Source organism: Mycosarcoma maydis, chromosome 2 (assembly GCF_000328475.2).
Source record: "Mycosarcoma maydis chromosome 2, whole genome shotgun sequence".
Lineage (NCBI taxonomy): Eukaryota > Fungi > Basidiomycota > Ustilaginomycetes > Ustilaginales > Mycosarcoma > Mycosarcoma maydis.
In genome coordinates this window covers 1513946-1525190 of record NC_026479.1, presented here as the reverse complement: position 1 = coordinate 1525190, position 11245 = coordinate 1513946, and the positions used below count along the sequence as shown (strand labels likewise).

Here is an 11245-nt window from a genome sequence, read left to right as displayed (position 1 = left end):
CAATATATACGCAATGTTCAACCCGCAAAACATCAAGGCAAGATGGCCGAGTGGTCTAAGGCGTAGCATTAAGGAAGATATTCTGAGTATTCAGAAAAACCTGCTATCTTCGGGCGTGGGTTCGAATCCCACTCTTGTCACAAATCTATTTTTTTTCATCTGAAATGGAAGATGTACAGTAAATTGGGCAACATACACGATAGAAGGTCATTTTGTGACCATCTTTAAGTGCTTGTCTATACCTTTGTAAACTCACACGTCAAGGTTGAATGATATGAAGCTTAACGTCGATGTGTTTTGCCCAGGAAAGTTGGTCAAGTGAAACAGTGCTGGTGGTTACACGCGATGTTGCGTTATAGATTCACGACCTGTAATCTCATCATCCTGGTAAGAGTCTGTTGATCCTCATCGAGCCTGTCCGTTGGACAGAGCGAGTATCCGTGCCAGTCTGCAACAAATGTGGGCCAAAGATTGATCAAACCACCATACTGCTTGGCAGAGTCGCCTAGTTGAGGCTCAGTCTTGTCAGTATCTGGAAGCGTATCCAGCGAAGGAAGGATGTTGGGGCTGGCAGCTGTCGAGCGTCACTCAACATGTTTCCGAGCTTTCATCCGCGCCGCTTCCTCGAGACCACACAGAGAAAGATCTACAGCCCACGTTCTTATGCATCGGTCTCGAGCGATACCATTCTGAGCTGAAAATCTGATGTTGATTGCGAATCTCCTTATTGTGCAGGCCAAAATGGGAGATCTAGAGGACCACAATGTTGGGTTGAGTATAGCGCTTGGTGTTGTACACCGACTTGCCAGCCTCCCAGCCGGGGACGTCCTTCATAATCTCCTTTTCTCGTGCAATCTGAGCCTCGTTTCGTCGGTAAGTATCGCGGTCTGATTCGGCCATGAGCAAAGGAATTAGGTGAATCCGGGACCACGCACGCTCCCTCTTGAGCTCGCTGTTGGGAGAGAAGAGACGAGTAGCTGAGAATGAGTACTTTGCGTTGCACTGCCACGACTTTGTGATGAAGTGCGCTTACCGTTGCTCGAGGTTAGTGAGGCCAACCTTGTAGAAGCCGTATGCGCAAATGGCAATGACACCACCAAAGATGGTGAGACCCGACAGGTTCTTACCAGGAAGATTGCGCTTGTATCGAATGGGCTGGTAGCCTCCGGAAGGAGGAAGATCCCTGTAGACAGTCGAAGAAAGAATCAAGAGATGGCAGGTCGAACGTCAGAATGTTGTCGCATTGCAGAGCGGTCTGTCGTGGCTTGAATAGATCCCATTACTCACTGTTTGAAGGGGACTGTTGGTGCATGAGATGAGAATCGACGAGGAGAAATTGTGGACGACGTGCCGGGTATAGAAGTTGTCAGTTACTCGGTTTCTATGACCACATTGCAAGGCATCTGTGCTAATTCGTAGTTGTGGCTTGCTCGTGGATAGCGCCAGAGTGCAAGACTTACCTGCACCGCTCATTGTCGTGTTGTGGGAGTGTTCGACGATGATCAATGTGAAAGTAGCTTCAACACCCTCGATGATTGACAATACTTTGGTCCTGATTTGATGCTCAGGTGCGTTCCTGTCTGGAATCTCGACCAATTACACTCGGAACCGAATCGAGTAAGATCGGGAGATGGCTTTGCCTCCACCAATCGTGAAATCGTTGACAATTTTGTAAAAATTCACGATTGATACTCACACTTCTCAACGATGAACCAACAACTTTTTTGTTTTTGTTTTTTTTTTGGTTCTCAGAAGTCAGCGTGAAATTTTGACATGGCTAACCACACAGTTTCTTCGCTCATTGTACGCTTTCGGTCCTTTCCCTGCCACCAATCTATATCAGCAGCATCGGCACCATATTATACCCATCCATCTCCTCTCACAAATTCTCATCACTGAAAAGCCTTCGGATCTATCCCTGTCCATACAAGCTGGTCATTAATTCCTCGTTTCCGAGGCGCCAACGGCCACTCTGGAAGTTGTGACCGTAGAACGGGCAGTATTCCCCTCATCTTCACAGCCATGGCCAAGGGCGGTGGCTCGCAGCTGTCTCAGCTCAAGTCAAAACTTCACAGCTCTGGAGTTACAGATCGACGTCAGCTCTCTAAAAAGTCTCGCTCGCGCAAAGGCGGTCAGGACGAGAAGGATGCCGCGGAAGCTCGTCGCAACAAGATCAACGCCATCGTTGCCGACTTGAATCCATTTGAGCAAAAGGTCACAAAGCCAAAGCATGAAGTGCTCGGTCGCAAGATCAAGGGTGCCGTCGGTCGACCTGGTGCTGCTAAGGCCAGTGGTCTTGCACAAAGGAGAGAGACACTGCTTCCAGAATGGCAGGCTCGTGACCGCACTGGTACTTTTGTCGATCGTAGGTTCGGTGAAAACGACGCGAATATGACGCCAGAAGAAAAGATGCTCGAGCGCTTCGCAACAGAAAAGCAACGGAGAGCAGCCAAAGGCGCTGCGTTCAATCTCAATGACGATGATGACTTGCTCACCCACTACGGTCAATCTCTTAGCGGCTTGGATGATTTGGCCGACATTCGATTGCCAGAGGATGACGAGGATGAAGACGGTAAGTACCATACCTTAATGACTCCGGTGCTAGGCAGGGACGAGAGCCGAGACCTTCGGCCTTCGAATTTGCACATGATGATCTGCTACTGGCGACACAAACGATCCGGACTCAACACACAAAAGTACGCTGAAAAGCGCCAACCCGTGACGGTCAAAAGATTCTACTGGAGATTTCTGATGCTCTTTCGAGTCGATGTTCTTGCGCCCTCCGCCTTTGCCTGAAGCTGACACGAATTTTCTGACGGTCGAAGCTCTTATTGACGCTCCGCTCCTCTCCTCTCCATCTTTGTTCTTGCGTCTTGCAATCCTTTTTAGATTCAGGCCGAATGACCGCACAAGGTCACTTTGGCGGCTTCGGCGACAATGAGGACGGCGAAAAGTCGAAAGCCGACGTCATGCGTGAAGTTATTGCAAAGTCCAAGTTCCACAAGCTCGAGCGTCAGAAGGTCAAGGACGCCGACGACGAGTTACGAGAGCAGCTGGATGACGAGCTTGCCGACATTCGTGGTTTGCTCTTCGAGCAGCCTGCCGTTCCCACCCCTGCTCCGCCTATCGATACCAATGCTAAACCCAAGCTCTCAGTCTTTCCTGGTCCGGCCACTGGTGCCAATGCTACTGCAGTCGCGGGTGTCAACACAGATGCGACAGCAGGGCAAGACAAGCCCACCAGCTCTTACGACACCTTCGTCCGCGAACTGGCATTTGAGCGCAGGGCTAAGCCACAGGATCGTCTCAAGAGCGAAGAGGAGCTTGCTGCCGAACAGGCTGAGCGGTTGAGGAAAGCAGAGAAAGCACGCTTGAAACGAATGCGTGGCGATGAAAGCGACGACGAAGCTGATGAGGATGACGACGGTGGCAAGCGTCGAAAACGCAGCAAGGGTGCCAACTCAAGCTCAGCACCCAAACGTGCGGCACAAGCAGACGACCTTGATGACGACTTTGAGCTGGACGGCATGACCGCCGGCGAAGTATACGGTCTTGGCGCAGGGCTCGCAGAAAGTGGTACTGTCGATGCGAGCGACGCCGAAGAGGACGATGACACCGAAGACGACAACGATGAAGAGGGCCAAGACGACGCTGCGGAAGGTGTGGAAATTGAAGAAGAAGACGACGACGATGATGAGGAGGAGGATGATTTTGCCGATCTCGCCGATGCGGATGACGCGATTCGGATTGGTGAAGATGAAGACTCGGAGCAAGAAGGCGACCATGAAGCGCTCACCAGCTACTCCAAGGCAGAGGCCAAGACAGGCAAGACGGACACTGTCACCAAGCCGAAGTCCACCCCGGTCACGCAAAGCAAGCTGCCGTTCACCTTCTCCTGCCCTGCCACACACGACGAGCTACTTTCTCTCCTTGAAACTCACCAAATTAACCCCAAGCACATCCCCACCGTCATAAAGCGTATCCGCACACTTCACCATCCAAGCCTCGCTGAAGACAACAAATATCGCCTTCAAGCATTTATTGGCGTCCTCATCGACCACACACTCCACTGGGCCGGTCAAGCTCAGATGCATCAATCCACCACTGGTCAAAAGCACAAGCTTGCCTTTGCTATCGTCAACTCGCTCATTCCCCACATCTTCAGTCTTTCGCAGACCTACCCTGCTGCGTCAGCCGAGCATTTTGTCAATAAGCTTGCTCTCATGCAGCGTAATCTCTCGCGTGGACTGGCAAAGGGTCCTACTGAGGACAATGCAAGGACATGGCCAGGGTTGCCGGAGCTCACTCTGCTCAGGCTGGTCGGCACAGTATGGCCCACCTCCGACAAGCAACACAACGTAACGACGCCTTTAGCACTGCTCATCGCGCAATATCTAGCACATGCAAGGATTCGATCGGTGAGCGATTTGGCGTCGGGACTCTTCCTCTGCTCGCTCGTTGTCTCTAATGAGGTGGAGAGCAGGCGTCTGTTCCCCGAAGCGCTCAACTTCCTCTTTTCGTCGATCGCCATTCTGGCATCGTTTGGCCAAGAGAAGAAGCAGCAGCGCGAGACTTTGGCAAAGATCCGTGGCGTGGCCGAGGAATATGGTATTCCGACTCCTGACGTCGATGCAGTACACACGCGACACCTCCGTCTGTCTGGAGAGGATGTAGTCGAAGCCACAGATCAAGCGGTTGACTTGCCAAGTCTGATCATCACCAAGTCAGGCGCTGATTCGCAGAAACGCACTGAACTCCTCAGCGTAGCGCTGACGCTCACATCCAAGTTCAGCGAGCTGTACGACGGTTCGACATCCTACATTGAGCTCTTTACGCCTTTCTCAGTGCTGCTCTCGGCTTCGTTTAGCACAGCTTCTTCCACTGTATCTGCCTCGCTCTCGCGTTCTTTGCACCTCGCCTCGACATCGCGTCGATATCTGCGTCTGCAGGCGCACCGAGCGATCGCCATCGCCTCGCACGTCCCCAAGTTCGATCAGCAGGGCTACAACCCAGACCGCAAGTCTGCTCTGGACCCAGATGTCGAGCGCGTCCAAATCCAGAAGATGAAGGCGCTCATCAAAAAGGAGCGCAAGGGTGCCATTCGCGAGCTTCGACGCGACAACCAGTTCATCGCCCAAGTTCGCAAGCAGGACCAGGCCGAAGAGGACCAGACGTACAAGAGGAAGATGGACAAGATCATGTCGACATTGCAGGTCGAACGGAGCGAGCAGAAGCAACTGGAGAGAGCAAAGGCAAACATCAAGCGCAGGGCTGGCAAGAAGTGAAGGAGGACAAAGGTGCACGCACGGTCACGGGTATCTTGCGTCGGCTGTTTGCCATTTTCGATCACATGCTCTTGTCTCTTTTGTACACTAGACATCTACTGCAAGCGCGAGTATTCAGTCGCTGATAGCCTCTGTGTGCGAGCTTGCTCCTTGACTGCCTGACTGCGTTCGTTTGGTCAAGTTAGAGATATAAGATTGGTTCGACGATAAGTAGCGCCTGACGTGATATCTGTCGGATGAGGGAGCTTTCAGGCTCCAAACGCTTCTGTTGGTCTCGTCTCTCGTGCTCGGCTGTCGGAAAAGAAAATCGAGAGCGCGCGCACGAAGCAGCATTTTTGTGTTTTGCGGGACTCTGCTCTTCCATTTTTACCACCTTTACCACCACCTTGTCGTTCTTTTCTTTCTTCAGCATCTCGCAAGGCTTTGTCATCTCGACCAGCCCCAAGGTGGTTTATTGTCAGAAAAAGTCAGCTTCAGCAGTAGATATTTGAGCAAAACATGTCGACCGGTGCAACGACGTGGACACGCCACTCAATGGCTCGTTCAGCTGTTCCAACCTCATCTTCAACCGGCTCCACTTCCTACTCATCGAACATGCCATCGTCCACAGCACCTTCACTCCAACCCACAACCCGAGGCATCGACCTCGGAGGTTGGAGTGTGCGAGTCACCAGCGGTCCCATTGGCTCATCTGCCGAGATGGACGCACTCGCCGACCTACTCGGCATCCCGCCACCCGAAATGGCCTTCCCCCACAACTCGCTTGTCCTGCAACACACTGAATCCGGATTCAGCCTGTGTTTTGATGCTGTGCGTACGCTTCGCTCTGTAGAAGGTGTGCAGTCCGCCAACCGGCTATACGGCGTTGACTGTCGCGATACGCCCACGAATGGAAAAAGCAGTGTTCCTGGAGCGAAACCAAAGGCGAAGACTGCATCGTCGATCAAAGTCGCCTATGCCAAAGAGTGGGGCAAGAGTAGAACAGACTTTGTCGCTTCGAATTCAACTGCTGCCGCTGACGAAGCGTCAGTGAGCGGCACAGCAGGAACTGGATCCCACTTTGGCACTGCAACAGCCGACATCACCGCAGCCAAAGATTACGATTGGACCTACTCCAACACCTGGGCCGGCTCCATCGGCGACACTTCTCCTCAAGCGCTCCTCTCGACTGAGACCGTGCCCACAATTGCGTCCGATTTACGACGTCTGTCTCAACCATCGCCGGAACTTTCCACGCGGGGCGAACAGTGGTTTGAACCAGGCACAGATCCAGCCCTCGATCGAATCCCCGTCGAACGACTCGGTCCCTCCTCCGGCGAACCCATTCTGTTTTACGACGATATTGTGCTGTACGAAGATGAATTGGCGGACAATGGTAGCTCGATCGTCAATGTCAAGGTGAGGGTGATGCCTAGTGGGTTTTTGGTGCTACAGCGATTTTTCCTCCGGGTCGACGATGTGGTGTTTAGGGTGTTTGATACAAGGCTGTACTGTCAATTCGCGCCTCAACCAGTGCCGAAATCGATCGTATCGACGAGAGGAACAAGATTGGCGTCGGCGGCCAACACGGTTAGTGGTACGCTTCCGACAAGTTTAGCGCAGCTCAGTTTGGGCGCTCCTCGGACGGCGAAATCCGGCGATTCGGACATTGTCATGTCGACTAGCGAGCAAGACCAAGACTCGGAAGATTGCTTCCTTCCACGCTTGATTCGAGAATGCTCTGGCAGCTCGGCGGCGTACTCGCTTGTGCGCTCCCATCTACCCCCCTACAGACCGCACGATCTGTCGCCGATGACGGATGTCAATTGGGTCACCGAGACGCTGACCAAGATTTCGCGCAGTCGGGTTGCTGCGTACCACGCCGACGTTGCTTCGGGTACACAGCTACCTAAGTTGGCGGAGAAGGATGCTAGTGCTGGGGCCAAGTACCTCTCTCCCACCACTGGTGCTGGCGTGGGTGGGATCAAAGCGGCAACAACAGCGGCGAGTTTACGAGGCACGAGATACTATCCAGGATCGACAGCAACGCCAGCAGGTGTCACTGGGTTTCCTGGCACAAGACCAGGTGAGAGAATAGATCTGTCGCCAGCACAAGCGCCCTCGTCAGTAGGAAGCGGCTCCGCACATATTTTCGGTCAGATCCAAGATTCTTCGAGCAGCGCTGGTGCAGACGATTCCGCCTGGCAAGGCTGCGGTGCTCGTGTAGACGTTGCCGTTCTTCGAGCGCGTTAGTGGCGTTCTTACTTGAATACGAAAAGTCAAACTAGGCTGAACGCTCACCGCTCTGCGAGTGCAAGTCCCGGGCGAGCATCTCTCCATTTCATATGTGACTAAAACCTCTGTGTGAATCCACAGTCGAAGAGCAGTGAGAAAAGAGAGCGTTGTATTGTCCTGCATACACTAGCGCACATCGATCGGAGGCTCAATAAACGGCACCATCCCCCATTCGAAAGAGTCTTTTTCGAACAGACTCAACACGTCTGCTGTCAATTGATCCTTTGTTGGCACCGAAGCTCTGTACGGGTCTTCGTGCAGCTTTGTTGCTGCCGCATTGCCAAACGTAGTGGGGGTGGAACAAGTCGCAAAGGCCGATCTGCCAAAGGCTGAAGTGGTTGAGCCACTGCCGAATGCAGATGGCTGCGCTGGAGCAGAGCCAAAGCTAGTCGATCCAAATGCGGGAGCGGTAGAAGTAACACCACCTCCAAATGCTGGTGCTGTTTCTGTTTTTGACGAGCCGAAAGCGGAAGATGGGTTGGGAGTAGCGATATTGTTCGTGCCGAACGCTGATGTTGTGGGAGGAGCTGAACTTCCGAACGCAGATGTGCTGCCAAACGCGCCTCCTGTCGCCACTGGTGTTGTATTCGACCCAAATGCAGATGGTTGGCCAAACGCAGAGGTTGTTGTCGCGCCTGAAGGCTGGCCGAACGCAGACGCTGTACCTGCACCACTTCCAAACGCCGAGGTAGTACGAAACGCAGACCCAGCCTGTTTCGCCGCACCAAACGCTCCAGCATTGCCACCAACAAAACCGCTCGGCTGGCCGAACGCACCCGCTCCGCCCACCGCTGCTCGTCCCGATAGAGCTTGCTGCTGCTGTTGCAACCGCTTCTTCCGCTCCTCCCTGTTCCTCTCTGCCTGCCTCTCGGCATTCCCAGGATTACTAGCAACTTCTCTGAACGCTGCATCTGCTTCCTGCATAAGCTTCTGTTCGTGCTGCACGTACTGCGCCTCTTGGCCACTCGCTCTCGCCTGGTACGCCATGACACGTAATTCATCTGGACTGACATCTTTTCCACTGATCAAGTTCGGTTCTCCTCTCGCAGGGGCGTACGCGCTTAGCTTCCACAGCGGTCGTCCTTGCGGTCCAAGATCGTCGACGATAGAGGCCGCGGAGAGCGATACCTCGGGCAAGTTGGAATCGCCATATTGATTCATCTTGGATGTGAAGGGGGACGATGGGTTGAGTGATGCGAATCCGGAAGGGATCGAGGCCAAGTTCGGTGCGGCAGAGCAGTTCGGAGGACCTGAGGCGGCGGAACCGAATGCTGTGGGACGTGCTTGTGAGCCAAAGGCCGATGATGTGCCAAAGGCTGACGATGTTGATGCGGAGCCGAAGGCGGATGGCTTTGTGTTGATGTTGCCGCCGAATGCGGAAGGCGTCGACGTTGGGCCGAAGGGCGAAGGTGAAGTGGTTGACCCGAATGCAGGGGGTTTCGATGTCGATCCGAAAGCAGATGGAGTCGCTGTCGATGCGAACCCAGATGGAGCTGCGCTGGACCCAAACGTAGAAGCAGGCGCAGCAGATCCAAACCCGGAAACGGGCCTGTTTACACCACCAAAGGCTGATGCTGGTATTGACGTCGATCCAAAAGCACTCGGTGCCCCCGTCGATGCTCCAAAAGCCGATCCGGCAGGTGCACTTGCACCAAAAGCTGAAGCTGTGCCCTGGCTACTAAATGGGTTTCCTCCACCGCCAAATACGCTCGGTGCGGTCGCACCAAATGCACTTGCTCCAGGCGATTTACCGAGTGTGCCTCCAGCTGCATTGTTGTTGCTGTTACCGAAGGCTGAAATCGATCCAAAAGCACTCGCCTGACCGAAAGCGCTGCCTCCTCCTCCTCCAAATGCTGAGGGAGGCGCAAATGCGCTCTGTCCAAATCCACTCCTGCCTGGTCCACCAGCACCTCCTTGTGGGTGCTCGAACTTGCAGTTGTTGCCGTACGCACATCTGTCTTGAAGAAAGAACCTGCACACCGTCATCCTGGGGGCGTCAGAGTGTCAGCCTAGTGGAGATGGTTCTTGTGGCCCATGAGCGATGTGACAAAGCAGCAAAGGAGATTACAGGTATACCTTAGAAGGGGGAGGGAGGCAAGATAGGTTTGAAGAGCAAGAACGAAGCACGAAGGGTTCTTACTTGGCTTTGTCACTGGACCGACGCGTTTGGTCTCCCGATTGCCGAGATTTTGGTTCCTCTCCACTTGTCGAGAAGATCCATGATGAAGGTCAATTCACGATTGACACTTTGCTCCTACAAACCACTGCAGACACACCATATTTCGACTGCATCATGGTAAGCGGTCAAACCTGATCTACTTCACTGCCTGCTCCTCGTGATCGATGCTGAACTTCCTATTTTGCATGATCTGGACAGTCGCTACAATTTTTGAGCGACAAAGAGACGCTGCCGTCTCAATCACATCCCGCTCCGGTGCTTTCCGTCTGCTGGGTCCCATCTACATCTTCTTCTCAGAGTGTCATTCTATCAGGAGACTGCCAGGGGAATATCAGGGTATTCAATGCACAGTCGGCACTCAGTTATCGCTCTCTCCCAAAACCTCACTCGAACGCTGTCCACTGCATAACGACGAACGCTGCAGGCACCTTAGCACTTTCCAATGCCATTGATGGCACCGTCGCGTTATGGAGTCTGTCGCCATTCGCAAAGTTACAGGCACAAGACCAAGCCGACGGTGATGCTGTAGGAGCAGAAACAGCCTCCAATGAGCCTGCACTGCTTCCTTTGCCTGTCGATGACGCGTCTCAACTGCTTGTGGGCACTATCGATTCGCTTGCATCTCAGTCGACGCCGCGAGCAAAGCTGTCCGAAGCATGGAAAACTGCTCTCCATCCCACCTCGCCTCTATTCGCCTCAGTTGGAGCAGGTGCAAGCATCTCACTACACTCCTTGCCCACCAACCACTCTTCCGCGCTCGGCACACTGCTCAGCGTCGCACCCCTTCCCTCTAGCTTGGAAAGCAAGAGAGACGTCTTTGGACTGTCACTCGCCTTCCACCCTTCCGGCACCCTTCTCGCTGTCGGCACAAATATCGGTCAAACCCTACTCTATTCTGTCTCTTCTCCTTGCTCGCACGAACCACTATTGACCTTCGTATCGTCATATCTTGATCATCCATCGCCCATCCGAGCGGTTTCCTTCACGCAGAACCTACTGCTCTGCGGGTCTGACGATCGCACCATCACGGCCCATGATGTGAAACCAATCCTTTCGCCCTCTCAGCACTCGTATCAACCGGATGGTGAGGTTGAGAGGATAGGTGGCTCTGTGGCTTCACTTGCTGGTCACAAGGGCTGGGTGCTGGCGCTGGATTCGGTACAAGGAGGGGAGGCAAATGTGTTTGCAAGTATCGGGGCCGACAAGAGCATCAAATTTTGGGATCTAACGTCTGCGACCAAAAGTACACCTGTTTGGAACGGCGGTGAAGCGCATCCGATCAGAGCGTTTGCTTTTCAAACAACGTCATCGGGCCAAGTGACAAAGTCGCACAGTGAAGATCAGCACGATAGTCATGCAGCAGCAATCGCCGCGGCGACTAGTTCAATGACGCGTTTTGTCACCGCTAGCGAAGATGGCAAATTGCGCTGGTATAGAGGCGCTGGTCTCGGTTGACTCGACCAACGGCGCAATGAAAACAGATCAAACCTTCATGCATGCTGATCAT

The 11245-nt window shown here is 53.5% G+C and overlaps 5 protein-coding genes and 1 non-coding gene across 6 annotated transcripts; 4 read left to right on the top strand and 2 right to left on the bottom strand.

The window, feature by feature from the left end:
- The first annotated feature begins 36 nt into the window (after positions 1-36).
- On the top strand, positions 37-140 carry UMAG_16022. Its single transcript has 2 exons — positions 37-74; positions 101-140. It is a non-coding gene; the product is annotated as a tRNA-Leu (tRNA).
- Positions 141-750: 610 nt separating this feature from the next.
- Positions 751-1473, bottom strand: UMAG_01311 (uncharacterized protein; the record flags this gene model as incomplete). The annotated part of the gene is made up of 4 exons (XM_011388922.1): positions 751-952; positions 1034-1183; positions 1288-1300; positions 1461-1473. The coding sequence occupies 4 exons, from the start codon at positions 1471-1473 to the stop codon at positions 751-753; spliced, it is 378 nt and encodes a 125-aa protein (XP_011387224.1).
- A 549-nt stretch (positions 1474-2022) lies between these two features.
- On the top strand, positions 2023-5285 carry UMAG_01310 (snoRNA-binding rRNA-processing protein NOP14; the record flags this gene model as incomplete). Its single annotated transcript, XM_011388921.1, has 2 exons — positions 2023-2572; positions 2890-5285. 2 exons carry the CDS (start codon positions 2023-2025, stop codon positions 5283-5285), a joined length of 2946 nt encoding a protein of 981 aa, XP_011387223.1.
- Positions 5286-5783: 498 nt separating this feature from the next.
- Positions 5784-7517, top strand: UMAG_01309 (uncharacterized protein; the record flags this gene model as incomplete). Its single annotated transcript, XM_011388920.1, has 1 exon — positions 5784-7517. The coding sequence occupies one exon, from the start codon at positions 5784-5786 to the stop codon at positions 7515-7517; it is 1734 nt and encodes a 577-aa protein (XP_011387222.1).
- Positions 7518-7685: 168 nt separating this feature from the next.
- On the bottom strand, positions 7686-9545 carry UMAG_01308 (uncharacterized protein; the record flags this gene model as incomplete). Its single annotated transcript, XM_011388919.1, has 1 exon — positions 7686-9545. One exon carries the CDS (start codon positions 9543-9545, stop codon positions 7686-7688), a length of 1860 nt encoding a protein of 619 aa, XP_011387221.1.
- Positions 9546-9852: 307 nt separating this feature from the next.
- On the top strand, positions 9853-11193 carry UMAG_01307 (uncharacterized protein; the record flags this gene model as incomplete). Its single annotated transcript, XM_011388918.1, has 2 exons — positions 9853-9855; positions 9937-11193. 2 exons carry the CDS (start codon positions 9853-9855, stop codon positions 11191-11193), a joined length of 1260 nt encoding a protein of 419 aa, XP_011387220.1.
- Positions 11194-11245: the final 52 nt, after the last annotated feature.